The 19,388-nt window shown below is 31.8% G+C and overlaps 4 protein-coding genes across 4 annotated transcripts; 3 read left to right on the forward strand and 1 right to left on the reverse strand.

Moving 5' to 3' along the window:
• Positions 1-19: 19 nt before the first annotated feature.
• Positions 20-589, forward strand: LOC111713272 (selenoprotein K). The gene is made up of 3 exons (XM_023488108.1): positions 20-46; positions 267-414; positions 480-589. Exons 1-3 carry the CDS (start codon positions 20-22, stop codon positions 587-589), a joined length of 285 nt encoding a protein of 94 aa, XP_023343876.1.
• On the forward strand, positions 589-4,840 carry LOC111713260 (cyclin-dependent kinase inhibitor 3). The gene is made up of 7 exons (XM_023488093.1): positions 589-954; positions 1,608-1,679; positions 1,892-1,922; positions 2,152-2,219; positions 2,533-2,685; positions 3,571-3,681; positions 4,461-4,840. Exons 1-7 carry the CDS (start codon positions 890-892, stop codon positions 4,594-4,596), a joined length of 636 nt encoding a protein of 211 aa, XP_023343861.1. The 5' UTR covers positions 589-889; the 3' UTR covers positions 4,597-4,840.
• A 1,338-nt stretch (positions 4,841-6,178) lies between these two features.
• Positions 6,179-19,358, forward strand: LOC111713269 (spermatogenesis-associated protein 20). The gene is made up of 18 exons (XM_023488105.1): positions 6,179-6,287; positions 6,538-6,654; positions 7,152-7,248; positions 7,436-7,528; positions 7,694-7,852; positions 8,046-8,251; positions 8,415-8,526; positions 8,859-8,927; positions 12,804-12,942; positions 13,031-13,162; positions 13,839-13,969; positions 14,465-14,578; positions 15,233-15,370; positions 16,367-16,432; positions 16,776-16,907; positions 17,897-17,986; positions 18,395-18,487; positions 19,055-19,358. Exons 1-18 carry the CDS (start codon positions 6,250-6,252, stop codon positions 19,286-19,288), a joined length of 2,160 nt encoding a protein of 719 aa, XP_023343873.1. The 5' UTR covers positions 6,179-6,249; the 3' UTR covers positions 19,289-19,358.
• On the reverse strand, positions 11,130-12,428 carry LOC111713259 (E3 ubiquitin-protein ligase ORTHRUS 3-like). Its single transcript, XM_023488092.1, is given in 1 exon segment — positions 11,130-12,428. A coding segment is annotated over 1 exon segment (738 nt). The 5' UTR covers positions 11,919-12,428; the 3' UTR covers positions 11,130-11,180.
• Positions 19,359-19,388: the final 30 nt, after the last annotated feature.

The raw sequence follows: 19,388 nt of genomic DNA on the forward strand, positions 1-19,388 counted from the left end.
TCTGAAACATAGTTAAAAGATGGTTTACATATCATCCGACGGGCAGGTCATATTTTCAGTTGTATTTTGAAATATATTTGAAATTTAGTAATTTTAAAATTTACACGGAAAATAGATAAATAAAAATAAATGAAAAAATAATATTCCTAATTTATGTTCAATATAAAAGATTCAAATACGAGTTAAAGGGCGAAAATTTGGTCCTGTAGGGTCAACATTTTAAAAATAGTTTTTTTATCCTTATTCAAATGATTTTTCTCGCTTAGGTGCTTCAAGCCAAGCCTTGGGGATTGAATTCCCTAGTGGACATGTTCTGGGGATTTATCTCCTTCATGACCTTGTTCTTCAAGACCTTGGTTGACCCCAGCTTGAACAAAAAAGGGGACGGATATGCTACCGACTACAGATCGACAGGTTCGTAAAATTACAAAAATTTGACAAATATTTTGAACAAAAGTTGTCTTATATATTTTTCTTAGGAGGACGTGGGGGACCGCCTGGTGGCGGACCTCGTCGGAGATTTGGAGGATTTCATGGAGGTCAAGGAGGAGCCTCTGCTCCTCCTATGGCTGGAGGTGGAGGTGGATGAGGTTAAGCTTCACATCTCTAGAGGTTGTCAGACCTCGAGAATGTGAATCCTAGTTAAATAAACTCCTGGTTCCAGAAATGGAGAATATGACGCAGATTCGGGAATCCTACGCGGGACCGAACCTGTCGAAATCCGGGAAACCAACTCGTTTTGTGATTTTTTAAGTTTTTAATTAATTTTCATATTTTAATCATGATAAACTTGCACCTGATGATATCTATATTACAATTAACAAATAAAACCACAGTTTTTAACTTTTTTCCTCTATTTTTCCGTTTTCAGATTTGTCAGATTTAGAAAATGTCTGGTTTTGATAGTTCGGATGAAGAGAACGAGGAGAATGTGCGTCCAGTAGAACCTATCAGGAACCACACTCTTATATAATGTGTGGTAGAGCTGAATTAAAAATGTATTATTCCAATGACCGCCTTGAGTTTATTCTTCTCAACGGACTGTTACGTTCACAGAGTATTTTAAAATACCACGATTTACGAATGAATTGTGTTTGTACAAAGAATATTTTAATTTATTTATTTTGATTTAATTAAACATGTGTGACTGTGTTTTTTTATTTTGTTATTGTTGAAAACGACTGATAAAACTTGTTCTGACAAGAAAAGCTTGTTTTGGTGGTAATCAGTACGCTTGGATATAATTCTGAATTTTTCTATTTTTGGAGCATGTTTGTTTATATTATAAGTGTTATTTACTGCTAGAATGGATTGTGGGAGCATGAGTGTTGTGTACTGCAAGTACGAATTGTGGTATGTATGTTTGTTTATATTATGAGTGTTGTGTACTGCAAATACGAATTGTGGTATGTATGTTTGTTTATATTATGAGTGTTGTGTACTGCAAGTACGAATTGTGGTATGTATGTTTGTTTATATTATGAGTGTTGTGTACTGCAAGTACGAATTGTGGTATATATGTTTGTTTATATTATGAGTGTTGTGTACTGCAAATAGGAATTGTGGTATGTATGTTTGTTTATATTATGAGTGTTGTGTACTGCTAGAATGGATTGGTTGAACCTATCTCACCCTGATCTGTGTAATACCCTAGCTCTCTCTTCTCTACCAGGATGCAGGAACAAGATCTCAATAAACCAGTTTATTTTTTAATTTTGTTTACAATTACTGAATTAGTGTACTGTTTACCGATTTAAAATTTATTTTTAAATTATGAATTTACTCATTTACTTCAACTTTTTAAATTATTTTTTTTATAAATATGTCCATTGTCCACTTTCAGTTGATTTAACTTTTATTTATTTGTTAATTTGATTTCTTGTTAAATTAGATTTCGAGATGTTCAGAGGAATCTGCAAAAGGAAAAATATAATTATAAACTTTACTATTTTACAATTGTAATAAATTAGCTGGGACAGCAGAAAAATGGATTTAACAAATAAATTTGACGACAATTTAAGAAAGAACATGTTGAAAATACAAATGGCTGCTTTAAGATCTCAGGACAACCAATTTTGAAAAAACAAAATTATGCATATAATTACATTTTGAGAAAAACTTTATTTTATTATTTATATACTTTGGGATTAGGATTTGGACCAGATATCCCAGGCAGGGATTTCACATGCAGTGGTACTCATGCAGACACCAGAGTTCAGGCAGTTCTTTAAACCTTATCTTTCCTTCAAACAAAACTAGCCAAAAAATCTACATTTTATAAGTTTCAAGTTTCATTAAGTTAGTTTTTATGCGTTTAAAAAATAAGAATTACTCAATGTTAAACTTGAAATCTATGAAATGAAGAAACTAACAAAGTTTACCGACTTTGGCATAGGCTAGTGCACTGTGTTATATTAAAAGCAAAAAAAATATAATTGGAATTGGAATGGATAAAGTAGGATATCTAAATACTAATAGGGTGGGAGAAAATATTATTCATCCACGATGATTAAAGGGCGTGATTACCTCCAGGAAGTACCGAGTACCCGACCTAGTATACGAGTATGAGAAGCGTGGGATTAGTGTTCTCCAGGTACCCCTGGTAGATGGAGGGGTTCCTACTCCGGAGGAGATGATGGAGATCCTAGAGAACCTGGAGAACCTCATAGAACAATCTGGAACTAGGCAAGTATTATTGCCCGAAAAGCGTAATTTTTTTACAAAATGAGTTTTGATGCTTCAATAAGCTTATGAATTTTTTTTCACGGTTATGGTAATGGAGGTTACACAATAGGGATCTTACACGATCATTGTTGTTATTATTATTATAATTGAGAATGAGAAGGGATCTTAATTTGGGGGGGGATGGGTATTTTTTAATCTTTGTATTTTATTCCTTTCTTCACATCCTTGGAAGCCCTCTCTATTCCTTTTCTTTCTAAAAATCTTATCCAAAAATACTTCCCAAAATTCCTTTCTAAAAATCTTATCCAAAAATACTTCCCAAAATTCCTTTCTAAAAATCTTATCCAAAAATACTTTCCCAAATTCCTTTCTAAAAATCTTATCCAAAAATACTTCCCAAAATTCCTTTCTAAAAATCTTAGATCGTTTTTAAACAAATCCCAACCCTACTCTCTAGCACTAGAATTATATCATTTTCTTCTCAATATATTTCGCCAAAAACTTTGGCATCATCAGGAGTTTGTCCTATAATATAACAGATATAGGCAAAAAATAAAAATAAAAAATACAAACACAGCAACTATAATAAACACAGAAGAGAACAAAAATAAAAATCTTTTTTATGTAAAATGGAATTTTTCAAAATGAATATTGTCAAAACACATAAAACTTAAAAGAAAAATTAGAAAACCGTAATATAATCCCGTAAAAAAAGTCCTTTGTAAGATAAATTTTTTCTTTTTTAAATCCTTTCTATGAATCCTTGTTATAAAATCCTTCTAAAAATCCTTTCTATAAATCCCGTTAAAAATTATTCTAAAAATCTTTTTTCAAAAAATTAAAAATACTTTTTCTAAAAAACTATCTGAAAATGTGTGTATTCAGGATACTGATACACTGTTACGGAGGATTAGGGCGCACATGTCTAGTAGCAGCCTGTTTTCTCATGTACTTGGATCCAAACCTACTCCCAGATTCAGTCATCTCCTATCTAAGGTTAGATCTTTAATAACAAATATTTAGAAAAAAATTCCTTTATTTTAAAAATGTCACCATTGATCTAAATCTGTAGATTATTCTAAGGTTTGTAAATATCATTCAGTGGTCGGTGTTTATATGAATACATTGAAGACGACTTTTCGTTTTTAAGTTTTGATTTCTAACTAGTTTTTTTCAAATTACAAATTCATAAGCATAGACAGAGAGAAGCTGTAAAAACAGCTGCTTTTTGTTTCCATGTGTGATGTATATCAACTATTCATGCTGTTCGAAAGCTTGGTAGAAATCAAAATTTCAATTGCAAGTCGTGTTTATTGTATTGATACATACGACAACTTTATTTCCCTGATATTTTTGCTGAGTTTAGGGTTACAAACTTGACTTGATGTACCATTGTTGAAAATGCAAATAGATAAGTTGAATGTTGTTAAGCTTTCTATTTCATTGAATGACGAATATTTGTCTTTAACAATATTAAAAATATTTACAATTAACAAAATCGAAACTTCTAAAACGTATATTTTTGCAACCTAATGATGTAAACTTATGAGTTTGGAGTTTGTAATATCAAAGGTCTGCGACTAAAAGTTTATAAGAAATAGGTATTAGAAAATCATAATTCATGACTAGTGTTTTGTTCCTAGAATGGTGTGACAAACCAAAATAAAACGGGTTTTCTTTAAAAAATGTCAAAATTTTTTATTTTATCACTCAAAAAGCAAATCATTTTTAATTTTCTTATATCATCTTGAAAATATGAACCCTGTTTTTATCAGAAATGTACGAGGTCCCCGTGCAGTTCAGACGGTTCGCCAGTGGAACTTTATCCATGAATTCCGAACCATGGAACAGGAGTTCCTGGGGAACAGGAACAGGCTGAGAGACGATAGTTCTAGAAGTGTTTCAAGATAAATTAAGATGTTCTAAAATCATAGTCTTACTCCGCTAGTCAGAAAAGTAGTGTTCTTGGTCTTTTCCAGATTTTAAATTTCAGCATTGTTAAACCAATTATTGTATATTAGAATTTAGTTTATATTTCTTACTTATTTTTTCTTATTTAGATTTCCTTTAAATTTCCTTTATATTAGTCTACTTATCATATCTTTCTTACTTTTCATTAATTCACTTTTATAATCTGTAAAGACACTATATAAATACATTAATTCACTTTTATAATCTGTAAAGACACTATATAAATACATTAATTCACTTTTATAATCTGTATAGACACTATATAAATACATTAATTCACTTTTTTAATCTGTATAGACACTAAAATACATTAATTCACTTTTATAATCTGTATAGACACTATATAAATACATTAATTCACTTTTACAATCTGTATAGACACTACATAAATTCATTTATTTAATCTATATTTATTCAATCTATACTTTACATTAATTCACTTATTTAATTTATACTTCATATTTATTTACTTACTAGAAATTCAGTGCGCTTCGCGCTCTTCTTTCTAGGCTTTTAGGGCGCTTCGCGCCCATCTTCTATTTAAACTTTTAATTGTGGCTCTATCTGTGAGCATCTTCTCTTTGTACAGTATAAAACAAAAACAAAAAAAGTTTGCGGATTTCATAATATTTTTTCGCGCATTTTCAAAATTTTACAAAAATAAAAAACTTTAAAACACAAATTTTTAAAATTTCAATCACTTCCTTGGGGTCCCTAGATGTCCCACAAAAAAATTGGGATTCAATCTATACTTCATATTTATTCACTTATTGAATTTATACTTCATATTTATTCACTTATTCAATCTATACTTTACATTAATTCACTTATTGAATATATACTTCATATTTTTTCACTTATTCCATCTATACTTAATATTTATACATTTATTCAATCAATACTTCATATTTATTCACTTATTCAATCTTTACTTTACATTAATTCACTTATTTTATCTATACTTTACATTTATTCACTTTTTAAATTTATATTTCATATTTATTAACTTATTCAATCTATACTTCGCATTAACTCACTTATTGAATTTATACTTCACATTTATTCACTTATTAAATTTATATTCAATATTTATTTACGTATTATTTACTTCAAATTAATTCACTTATTGAATTTATACTTCATAGTTATTCACTTATTAAATGTATACTTCACATTAATTCACTTATTGAATTTATACTTCATATTTATTCACTTATTCAATACTTATACTTCACATTAATTCACTGGAATTTATACTTCATATTTATTCACTTATTCAATCTATACTTCACATTAATTCACTGATTGAATCTATATTTCACATTAATTTACTTAATCAATCTATACTTCACATTAATTCACTTATTGAATTTATACTTCATATTTATTCACTTATTCAATCTATACTTCATATATCTTTACTTCACTTAATCAATCTATATTTCATATTAAATCACAATCTTAATCTTTACTTCATATCAATGGTTTTTTCTTTATTTTTTCTAAAAATTTTATATGTTTTGTAGTTGTTAAAGATTGTTTTTTATGTTATTGTTTAAAGCAGATAAAATTTAGCTTTTTCATTTCAGATTAATGCTTAGGGTTGTCCCAGTAGTAACTAGGTGTATAAGGTGAGTTGTTAAAATCATCATTGAAATATTTTAAAATTTTAATAATTTTGTTATTTTTTGTTTCAATAAATTTTAATAAATTTAAAATTTTTGTTCAAAACTAATCATTTGAACTTACTTTCTTAATGTTTAACAAGTTTTCAGCTAAGAAGTTTGGAAGTTCAATGTTCACGTCCCTAAAACTGAATTAATTTCGTTGTTGTGGTGATGATGAACATATATATATCTATTGAGTCCCATATTTATCTAGAAGTATGTCAGCAGTACCTAATGGGAACCTACTGGGGTCTCAATTGTCCCCATACTTGAAACAACATGCTACTAACCCAGTTCAATGGCTGCCATGGGACCAACAGGCGTTACAGAGGTAGGTATATTCCTTCTTCAGAGGTGTATTTTTTCCTAAAAAATATTTTTGTTCATCTCCCCCTCTTTTGAAAAACATTTTCTTTCCTCAGAAGATAAATATATTTGTGCGGAAATGGATATAATAACTCATTTTTAGGGGAAAATGGAATTTTTGGTTAACAGGTATTAATAAGGATTAAAAAAACTTCACTTTTTAATTTTTAAGTATAAATCTTCATTTTTTCCCCCGATCTTCAAAAAACATTCCCCCTTTAAGATATACTCTGCTGTTCCTGTCATAATTCGTAAATAATCCATGAAGTGAATGCACTACTATTTATTAATTTATTTAAAGAAGGTTTTTTTCTGGCCCCAGGCAATCCCACCCTTCAGCACTCCCCCTATCGATACGCATATTCATAACACCTGGGGTAGCCTGCTTAGTCCGTTTAAGTCATGTACTTAAGGCCCCTTGGTCCCCCTGAATTGGTTTAGTCTAATCATATATTGTTTAAGGGCCAAAGATGAAAACAAATTGATATTTTTATCAATTGGATATTCCACCTGTCACTGGTGTCATGTCATGGAGAGAGAATCATTCGAGAACCCAGAGGTAAGTTAAAAAATAAATACAGTTTAAAAAACATTTTGTAATTTTAATTTTCAGATTTTAGATTCAATTTTACTAACTGTTTTTATACAATTTTTCTTTTTTTTCTGTTCAGAAATAAATCTAATTTTTCTGTTTAATTTAGCAATTAACATTTACAAATGCATTGTGTATTACTCTGGCTATTAAGGTTGCTAAGATAATGAACGAGAACTACATCAACATCAAGGTGGACAGGGAGGAAAGACCCGACGTAGACAAGGTCTACATGACGTTCGTCCAGGTCTTTACAGTTCTACTTTATATCTTAGTCCTACGAAAATAAAATCAGCAAACCAAAATTTTATCAATAAATAAATCTTTTAAGACCTAAAATAAACCCAATTTTTTAACAAAAAGAAGTTTAAGAGAAACATATTTACCCTTGTAAAAAGTGTTGTGTGTGCAGGCTACTACTGGTGGTGGTGGTTGGCCTCTGAGTGTGTTCCTCTCTCCTGATCTAAAACCAGTTTACGGTGGAACATATTTCCCCCCTAGGGGGGCATACGGTAGACCAGGGTTTCCCCAGGTTCTACAGGCACTGGCAGCACAGTGGGAAACTGAAAAGGTTAGTATTTCAATAGTTTCTTCATTCCAATTCCATTCCCCCCTTTATATAATGACGAATAAGGTAATATTAATTAGTTAGTTAATCGGCTACACAAATAATATGATTTTATCTGGAAAGATTGTTGCAGTACAAAATACACAATGCAAATCTTTTGCACTTAATTATTGTTTTCTGGTAAAAATATATCAAGGATGACCTCATCGAGGCTGGAACTGAGGTTTTGAAGATCATGGAAGAAAAGCTCGGAGGCCGGTCAACACATCCTGGTCCTCTACCTTCAGCCTCCATATTCCCAACCTTGTTTGCCCAGTTGTCCCAAGGCTATGACCCTGAGTTTGGAGGATACTCTAAAGCACCAAAGTTTCCTCAACCTAGTAATCTTCTCACTATGTTCAAGTAAGCTATGTTAAGGCGAATCGGGATGTTATGAACTTCTTTATTTTCTCAAGGGACAGTTTAACTTTAACTTCCCGCTGTAATATTTGGGAAATTAGTGTTCGGTATTGTTTTAATGATTTAAAGAAAGAGGAGAAAAAAATTCAAAAAACTGCTTTGTTAGATTACACTGTTGGGACGGACAACTAGAGGATAGAAAGAAAAGAGGACTGGAAATGAACCTTCATACTTTAAAGATGATGGATAAAGGTGGAATACATGATCATATTTCTCAGGTATATCATCGAACAAAAAATGCTCTAAGTAAAAATTGTCATTGATGATGCATGTATAATATATATACAAATATACCTTGAAATAAATTTAAATTGCATGTCAAGGGTGTCATGGTTTGCTTAGAGTAGGATCCAAACAGTTGGCATGTCCTTTTCTCATCGTAATCTTAAAATGACTGGAAATTATAAATATATTGACATCTAATTTCAGTCTTAACCTGACTTTACTGTAAAAGCCTTAGAAATCAACCAAAATTATTGTGCCAAATTGGTTCAACCCAGTTATTTAGGAACTGCCCAGAATCAGATTTAGTAAATATTGTTATATTCAGGGATTTGCAAGATATTCTACTGATGCTAAATGGCATGTTCCACATTTTGAAAAAATGTTATATGACCAGGTAAATAAGATGTAATTGAGAAATGTATAATCTATGAAATGTTCTCTAGAGCAAATAACATTAACAACATATTTTTGCTATTAAATGTCTACACACCATTGAAATCAAAAGTAAATATGAGCATAGAAATTGGAGGGGTAAATACTACACAAGGGCTGTTACTTAGCTTTAAGTTATGCGTTTCGTCAGAATCATCCTCGAGGGAAGGATTCCGTACGAATATTAATATTGATATTATTGAATTTATTACTCTAATATGAGTTTCACTTAATTTGCGATGTAAAATGATTCAAATTCTCTGTTTTGATTCAGAGCAAAATGGCTGACTCAGCATGGGTTGTAAAAGGTAGGTATGGTTTGGCATGGCTAGAGTTGCGGATGATGCAATTATTATGTTAACACCGCGGTGTTGGTTGATAGGGGACTATCCATTGCAAGAAAGTAAAGATTAATATTCATGTTCGTTTTCTGCAAACAAGGGGTTTTTAAGTTTTTCAGTGTGATGAAAAATAAATTGCTTTAACTTAGACTTATTGTACAGTCGTCCAGAATTTCTCGTAGAAAATATGTAATACATGACTATGAAACAGATTGTGTTAGTGTCCACGATATTAAAGATTAAAGGATTAGTACAGCCTAGAAATATTACGCTTTTAAGTTCGTCGTTAAGAAATTGATGGGGTAAATATTACCCTAGAAATTAAAATGGTAAATACTACCCTAGAAATTGAAGGGGTGAATATTTCCCAAGAAATTAAAGGGGTTAATATTACCCTAGAAATTGAAGGGGTGAAGGGGTGGTTCAGTTTAACCAATTTAAATACATTTGGGAATCCGGTATTCATTTTTGAGGAATCTGAATGAAATTTTGCTTAAGGGCATCATAAGTAAGTAAATAAAAATGTTGGGAAAAAATGATTTCCTCCCTTTTCCCCATTTTTCCATGTTGAATAAGATTTTCACCAAAAGGTCTGATTCAAAAACCAGCTAGGGGTTTTTAACACCTACCTGTTCGTCAAGAATCTCATTACTAACATCAGAAGTTTTAAGGCTTTTCAGGTCACTTCTCTCCCTATTTTACCATATTTTCCAACAGTGTTAATAGTTATCACATTTTCTGGATTCATGAATTCATTTTTTATTGAAAATTAAAAAATCTTTTGTGCACATCATATGCCACAATTGGTAAGTATTTTTGTAAAACAAAATAAAAAGGGGAAACAAAATATTTTCCCACTCCCTTTTCCCACTTCTTCCATGTTTTTTAAAACTTTCTAACCAAAAAGTCTGTTTAAAAGACAAGAATCTCATCACTAACATCAGAACAAAATTTAAGGTTTTCCAGATCACTTCTCCCCCTAATTTCCCACTTTGATAATATTTCCCTTTTTTAAAGATCACTTTCCCCTCTATTTTCCCCTTTTTTCCTTATTTTCCCATTTGTTAATATTTTAGATTTACTGGATTCATGAATTTATTTTTCATCGAAAATTAAAAAATCTTTTGCACACAGGACTCAAATGGGTAGTATTTTTGTAAAACAAAATATAAGGAGGGAAAAAATATTCCCCCCTCCCTTTTCCATGTTATAAAAGCTTTTTTTTTTTACCAAAACGTCTGATTAAAAGACAAGCTCATTACTAACATCAAAACTAAGGTTAAGGTTTTTCACATCACTTTTCCTCATATTTGATCATATTTTCCCACTTTGTTAATATTTTTCACATATCTCGGATTCATGAATTCATTTTTCATCGAAATTTTAAAAAATCTTGTGACTCAGATAATTAGAATTAAATAGAGTAAATAAATTAAATCAATTGAAGGTTATCTGTCGCTCGGCAAGAGGGAATTATAAATCTCTTCTATTTTCCATTGGAATATCTCTTTCTTCTTTTCTAAATCTCTTACTCTCTCTAATTCTTCATGTTTGTTCCACCTGTCTTGATATCTCGCCCAGATTTTTTCCGTTTTTTCCGGACTTAAGTCATACTGAATATTTCTCATCTCAGGGGGGCCATCCTCATCCACAAACCTCAAGAGGAGGTGCAGTGAACCCTTCTGGATAAATCACACTCCATCCTCTCTCCTCCTTTATTTTCTTCCCCTCCTTAGTCCAGGAAGCAGGAGAGGGATCATCTCGACGAAGAACATACCTCCAGACAACTAGACCAGATTGTCCAACATCCTTGTGCCTGAATCCTTCTTCAGGAGCGTAATGGGGAGAATGTTTCTTCAGTTTATAACCTCGAACTACTCGGACAGGTTGACCAGCTTTCCAGTCCTTGGCCTCATTACCGTCCTCATTGACGGAGCATTGCAGTTCATCGCCAACCCTCTATTCCCCTTAGTTATCTCCTTGTCGAAAGACTGGACGTTAGTTCTTCTATTCCCACCTAAAACTCGTCCTCCTGATCCAGTGTAGAGAAACTCCTCACAGTTGTCGACATCATCCTCGTATCCTCCGTTGAGAACTATCGACATGGCTCCCAATTTCTAACTAGCGTGTATTCCTGCAACGGGTTGTCGATAGATCCCGTTCTCAGAGAGCTGGATTCTTCTATACCAAGTCATTCCAACCTCAGTTCCGGGAACCTGTCCTTTATGTCCCATTGGAATCTTGCACTTTTTCTTCTCAACATTACTCTCTACATCTTCAAAATTAACCTCAGGATTCTTCTCCGGTTCCGGCTCAACGACCTGCTCGCTTGTATTCGCATCGTACAGAGAGCCAAGAACCTCTCTCTTGTGTACCTGAACTGATCTGAATTTATATTCTAGATCTTGGATAGTTTTCTTGTCAGCAGTGTGTAGAGCAGCAAAACGTTCAACCTCAGCGGACTTGATCTTAATCTCTGCATTTTTATCCGCTAGAATCTGATCTCTCTGCTCTATAATCAGCTGTAGGGCATCTACTTTTCCTTCGATACTTCTGCTCTCCTTGAGTTTTTCCATTAGTTTCTTTTTCTCATGCTCCAGCTGTTTAAGCATCTCTGATCCTTTCTCCTCTAAAGCTGCAAGATTCTCATATCTTCTTCTCACAATCTCAAGTTCTGATTGGTAGTTTTTCGTTCTCTTCGTGTTGAACTCAGAGTTGTTTCCAGCTCAGAACTTTTATCCTGTTCCTCCTGTAGCCTAGTATCCTAAAACCTCTGGTTAAAAGACAAGCTCACTACTAACATCAAAACTAAGTTTAAGGTTTTTCACATCACTTTTTCTCATATTTCATCATATTTTTCACATATTTTGGATTCATAAATTCATTTTTCATCGAAAATAAAAAATCTTGTGACTCAGACCTCAGTTGAATACTATTAAAAAATGCTTTAAGATTTTACCCCAGAAATTAAAGGTGCAATTTTTAGCCTAGAAATTATAGGGGTAAATTTTATCCTAGAAATTATAGGGGTAAATTTTACTCTTTAAATTGAAGAATTTAATATTACCCTAGAAATTAAAGGATTTAATATTACCCTAGAAATTAAAGGCGTAAATCTTTTCCTCGAAATCATAAGGGACAAATTTTATCCTAGAAATTATAAGTGACAAATTTTATCCTAGAAATTATAAGGGACAAATTTTTTCCTAGAAATTATAAGGGACAAATTTTATCCTAGAAATTATAGGGATAAATATTATCCTAATAATTTTATTGATAAATATTATTCTAGAAAATAAAGGGGTAAATTTTTATCCTAGAAGTTAAAGGGAAAAATTTTATCCTAGAAATTAAGGCGTAAATATTATCCTAGAAATTTAAGGGGTATGGGAAATGTGTATTTGTGCATATGCAATTGTACTCAGCATTTTCTGTACCCCTGACGCATTTGTTGGTTTATCCTAATAATTCTTGTGTTCTATCATCTATGTGTTAAGGCCCAGCTGGTTACAGTGTACAGTATAGCTGCTCAGCTGACTGGGGAGGACTGCTATCGATCAACTGTTGAGGATATTCTGACATACGTAGCTAGAGATCTCACACATCCACTTGGAGGATGCTTCTCAGCAGAGGTATGGATAGTTGTCAATTATAACACCTAAAATAAATAACATAAATATTTGTCTTTCTTAAGAAATTACAATAAAAATACACTATAAAATAGCTTTTATTGGAATTCCTGAGCGGAACTTGACTATGAAATGCGGGAATTTTTTTTTGGAAAATTCGCAAATTGCAGTTTTCATCAGTTCTTCAAAGTCCATCATGACAGCGAGACTGCTCAATAATAAAAGGGGTAAAAAAACCTAATATGTGGTGAAAACTATATTTATTCTACTCTAAACAAACAGGGTGTATATCAGTACTGGAGATGTCTTGAATATAGAAGGCAGAATTGTTCTGCCATGGCTAAAACTTTCATAGATGGTAAAGATATAGAGCAAACGTCGTGATCTATGAGCTATAGAGCAAATGGTTAATAGAGCAAATGGAACTAGAGCAAATGACCATAGAGCAAATGGAAATTTGAAATTGAATTGTTGCCTTTGTTTCTACCAGGGTACTCAAGAGTTCCCTCAAAATATGTTGGCTCATTCGGTCCAGCCGTTTGGCCATCTATAGCTAACATATATTATTAACAATCAACCTACAGACAAAGTACAACGACCTGTAGGTTGAAATACAATGAAAATAGGGTTGAGCTCCTCCACTTGCCCTGGTCTATATAGGATCTAGTAGTTCAATACAATATATATTAGTAAAAACGCAACAATCTTATAACATGTATGCATAAATACAAACTATGATGTTACACATCTATACATATGAGCGAAGAGCTTTATTGTAAAGATGAATTTTCCTATTTTACCAAAACTCCATAGTAAAACCTATCGATCGGGGTTTTGTATGTAATAAATGGTGAGGGAAAAAAGCAAGCTTTTTATAAAACTTTGAGGAATTTTTATATTTAGGAACTGATCTGAGTGTGGCTGATGTGATCGTACACAAGTACAATATAGAGGAGGAAGGGAATGTAGATCCTAGTAAAGATCCCCATGGAGAACTTATAAACAAGAATGTTCTAACTACTCTACCAGAGAAGGTAACTAGGGAGAGGGAATAAAGATCCCATGGAGAACTTATAAACAAGAATGTTCTAACTACTCTACCAGAGAAGGTAACTAGGGAGAGGAAATAAGGTGCTGGAGAATGAGACATCGGAGAACAAAGGTTGAATTTTATGAGATCGAGAATCAGCTCAGCTTACCACAACCATTTTAACTAGTTCTTGTTCATTAAATCTAGCAGGGAAAAGAAAAAAAAATAACTCAACATTGCTATTTTGTAATTAATCATTTGTAATAATCTTAATCCGTTCTACACGTACTAGACTAGAAAAGTGGAAAATCAATTTGCTCTAAAACATGCATATAGTAAATAATATATATCTGATAAGTAAAACACAGATTATTATTCCATTTTATTACAGAAAACAAATAATAAATAGTGGCACATTTTTGGCCTTAACAATAAGATTATAACTTTTAATTTTAGCAATAAAATATATATCTTATTATATTATACAATTATTATCAAGGCTCCTATTTGTGATGAAGAACTGTATAAATCAGCTGTTGAACGTGGAAGACAACTTCTGTATGCTGCCAGACAAAAACGTCCAAGGCCTGCTCTGGACGATAAGGTAGTTTTGTGATCAATAAACAGGATTAAAGAGAGTAAGATTTAAGATAAGGTAGTTTTGTGATCAATAAACAGGATTAAAGAGAGNTCAATACATATTGTGTTTGTTGAATAGAAGAGACCAGGGTTTAAGTATCACATTTTTGATAAATTTAACAATTATTCTTTTCTCAGAACTGTTACCACTGTTCCAAGTTGAAGCTTTTTAGTTAGAATTTAAAAATATTTTACGATTTTTCAAGAGAATTGGTATGTAAGAAATTCTATACATACATTTTGGAAAATACAATTTTTCAAAATTTCTACAATTTTGGAGTAAATTGGTGTTTTCAGTAGAATCAATGTATGTAAATTTTCGATTTTTTTTTAAAATAGAAGTTCTACTTTGACTCCTTTGACAGTCTGTAAGAGGTATAATGGTAAGTGTATATAAAGTTTAATAGATAATAAATACGTAATTGTTGGCAGGTACAGACAAAAGTATGTATGAATGTTTATTTAGATGGAGACTGATGAAGGAATGATGATGTTGTGAATTTGTGTAGTAGATTGGATTGGGATTGGGATTGGGATTGGGATTGGGATTGGGATTGGGATTGGATTGGATTGATTTAGTTAACTTTGATTTGATTTGATTTGTGTAATTAGATTTGGATTGATTTGATTTGATGTGTTCAACATTATTTATTTTGATCAGGAAGATCGATTATTGCGAAGTGTATATGGAGGAGAAGGAGAAGAACTAGTTCAACTACCAACTCCTATTTATGGGTTTATAGGTGACTACGCTTTTGTTATACAGGTACAGTATTAATAGTAACTAGTCGATCATTATTAAAAGGATTGTCCTTTATCAACGGTACCCTTTTCACCATTATCTTATCAACAATCTGCAAAATTAAGTCTTATTCAGCTTAGAAGTGTTGGATTCTTCTAATTTCCTCCCATTTGATCAGCAGTAGAAAATGCTTGAGTAACTTATATTCTTTATGTAGAGAAAGAACAATAATGATATTTTTAAAAGTTAAGCAAGCATAAACATTGAACATCTCGTGCTTTTTTACCGTGGTATATAGGACATGCCACTTAACTAGAAAGTCACTTGAAAATACTACTTACTACAGTCCCTTCAACTGAACTTCATGATAAGGCAATCTTAGGTTTAAACAGAAGGGGGGGGGCGTGATAATTGGGGATGGAGTAATTTTATTTTATCTAAAGAGAGTAAGATTTAAGATAAGGTAGTTTTGTGATCAATAAACAGGATTAAAGAGAGTAAGATTGTTGTCAATTATAACACCTAAAATAAATAACATAAATATTTGTCTTTCTTAAGAAATTACATTTTTTAAGTTTCAAAACTGAATTTTAATTTTTATTGAAAAGGATGTTAGGGTATCAAATAAATGTTATTATGTTTTGAAAGAACTTGTACTGTCAATTGCAATTTAATCATTTTTTTCTCTAAATTTTTGGAAATGATTTCCTGACAATGGATACCTAATTTACATTCAATTCTAAAGAAATCAATGAAGAAAACTAATAAAATTAGATTCGATTGAATTTTTAACATAATTTGATTAAATGATTGAATCACTTCATGCAATTATTAAACTAATGTTATGCTAGGATNGCGTGATAATTGGGGATGGAGTAATTTTATTTTATCTAAGAAGGGTTAATGAATAATGAATATATTTTCAAAAAAAATGTTTATTTTTTCCAAAATATTTCGTTGAAAAGTAAAGTTTTCTCGGTCTCCACATTAACATAAACTATATTTTTTTATACTCTGCAGGGAATGCTTGATCTTTACGAGGCTACTTTTGACAATGAATGGTTGAACTTTGCTGTTAAACTCCAGGTTTGTTTTACCAAATTATATGGCTAAATATCAAGATATATTTTACAGTTGGTCTTTTGGTAATAGTGATGATATTAGTGCATTAAACAAAGAATAAATTAAGCTGTGTATTTCTTAAAGGTCATAATGATATTTATTAAAAATTGCAACATTCTTCTTCAATTTTTATATCTTAAAATTAAGCAAAGATTAGGTAAAGCTGATATGTAGCACAGCCAAATTCCTTATTTAAATTGTTTATTTCTCAAAGGACATAATGATTTATAAAAACCAGGCAACCATTTTCCGGCAAACTTTCATATATCTACTTGTAATTTATACACCTATATCTATATCTATCTAGGATATACAGGACTCCCTTTTCCTGGATCAAGAGCAGGGGGATCTTATACAACTAGGGATCAGGATCCTCAAATATATATATACACCTTTATCTAGGATATACAGGACTCCCTATTCCTGGATCAAGAGCAGGGTGGATATTATGCAACTAGGGATCAGGATCCACACATATATATATACACCTTTATCCAGGATATACAGGACTCCCTATTCCTGGATCAAGAGCAGGGGGATATTATGCAGCTAGGGATCAGGATCCTCAAATTTATATAAATACACCTTTATCTAGGATATACAGGACTCCCTATTCCTGGATCAAGAGCAGGGGGANTGCCCCCCCCCTTAAAACCCCTATTTTGACAAAAGTATTGATTAGTTTTTAACTATATTAAAGAACCTTTCATTCGTAGTCTTTGCTTGGTTTAGAGCATAAGGAAATGAGATTTTTTCAAAAACTCCTAAATTATAATCTCTATATTTGTGCAACCCGATGTCGTAGATCTTTGATTTTTAAACTATGAATTCTATGAACTATGGAAAAGCCTAAGTTTGAAATAAGATTTAAATAATCAGGTTTCAAAAATGTAGAAATTAGAAAATTTGCGTTTGTGGCAAAAATTTAGTTTCCGTCTCGAAAAATCTTTCCCCCCTTTTGAAGAATAATTTTCCCTTAAGAAATTAGTTATGTTTTAGCGGAGCAGGATTCTATTTTGTTGAATATTTGGGTATGAATTTTAATAAAATGATAAAAACATCCCTTTTGATATCAAGTTTTTTTCCCTCCAGTTCATCCAAAAAAACAATTTTTCCTACAGAAGTCAGGTTTGTTTGCGCGGAATATCAAAACAATTTTTAGGGTTTTAACTGCCTTTTGGTGCCAATTTTTAATTAATTTTGTTAATAATCAAAAATATTTTTTCACAGAAGTTATGTTTATTCTCAGGGTTTTACTTGCTGAATTTTTGTTTCAAAAATATTATAAAAGGATGAATTAAGTTGCATTTTAATATCACATTTTTCATTTTTTCCCCACATCATGTAAAATCATTTCATATATGAGGCTCCCTTTGTTTGCACTCTAGATAAAAAGATACTTCTTATGTAATTTTCTTTTCATTTTAGGACGGCGCCGAACCTTCCAGTAATTCTATCTCGGCGATGAATCTCCTTCGTTTAAGCAAACTATTGAACAATACTGTTTATAGAACAAAGGTAGGAACTCAACCGTTGAATCCCGTGTTTTATAGTTCAACCTTTTCTCAGATTAGGAAAATTTACAAAAATATAATAGAAATATTGATAAATTGACTATTGTAAATCTGTGTAAAATTTTAACTTGAATATCTATTGAATCATCAATAAAATGTGGGGGAAAGGGGTTATGTCATCATTTAAAAAAAACTGATTTGGCCAAAATTCATTTTATTTAAAATTTTAAATGTTGTAGCGAATAAACATAAAGAATTTATGAATAGTGAGAAGTATTTTAATTCAACTAAATTTAATCACTTTTCTCCTGCACCAGATTAAGGTTAAAAAGATGTTAAAATTCGTCTACATTGTTCAACTACTTGGTATTCATTACATATTGTCCCCGGTCTTATACATAGTTTACTGAAGGCTGAAGAGATATTTCAACTGTTTACTGCTCGGTTGACCCAAATACCGGCGAGTATGCCTGCTCTGGTGGACGCTTTTCTCACATATCACCAGGTAAATACAGGGGAACCCAGAAAACTGTGGAATGTGAAGACGACTTTAAAGCTTAAATCATGATTTTAATTAGTCCAATGAGCACGAAACATAGCAATTGTGTAGTGTACGCTGCTTATTATGTTGAATTTAAAGCTACTTTTTTATGGGTTCGACTGTACAAGTACAGTACAGTATACAGTGCACTGTTAACCAGATAACAGTGCACTGTATACTGTACAAGTACAGTACAGTATACAGTGCACTGTTAGCCAGATAACAGTGCACTGTTAGCCAGATAACAGTGGAATTATTGTTGTCTTCCTATATTTTTTAAAATGTCGGTTAGGTTTATTAAAATATTACAAATCGATTAAAGTGCAACCTTTCCGATTTACTCTTGATTACATCAATTTCTGGTACCCAGCGGCCACGTAAAAGATTTTTGAAGACACATTTACCATCTTTGCCATTTACAAACCATTCTTTGCATGTGCTAAAGAATGTGACGCTCCAATTGAGACTTAGTAAAGGTTAATAAGCAAAACAAAAATTGAAGAAAATGACCTATAATAGTATAATATCTAGGATGGACCTGTGTTGGTAGTAAAAGAGAACCTGAGCCTAATCAAGGATATCCGAGTCAAATATCGTCCGTTTCTCACCATTATCCACCTAGACCAGGAGACCAGTATCTTCTCAGGGTTCGGAGATCTTAAGGTGGAACCAGGAGAAGGGGTTCTCATTCAAGCCACAGAGGAGAGAATTAAAATTTCCAGTGTTGAGGAACTTGAATTAAAAATAAAAACCGGAAAACCATGAAACATTGTCCAATATTTTTTTGTCGAAATAGAAAAATTTTCTACAATCAACGAATTTGTCTCAAGAAATTGTCAGATTGTCTTTTTTTCTGAAATGAAGG

Source organism: Eurytemora carolleeae, unplaced genomic scaffold, assembly GCF_000591075.1.
Source record: "Eurytemora carolleeae unplaced genomic scaffold, Eaff_2.0 scaffold1005, whole genome shotgun sequence".
Taxonomy (NCBI): Eukaryota; Metazoa; Arthropoda; class Copepoda; order Calanoida; family Temoridae; genus Eurytemora; species Eurytemora carolleeae.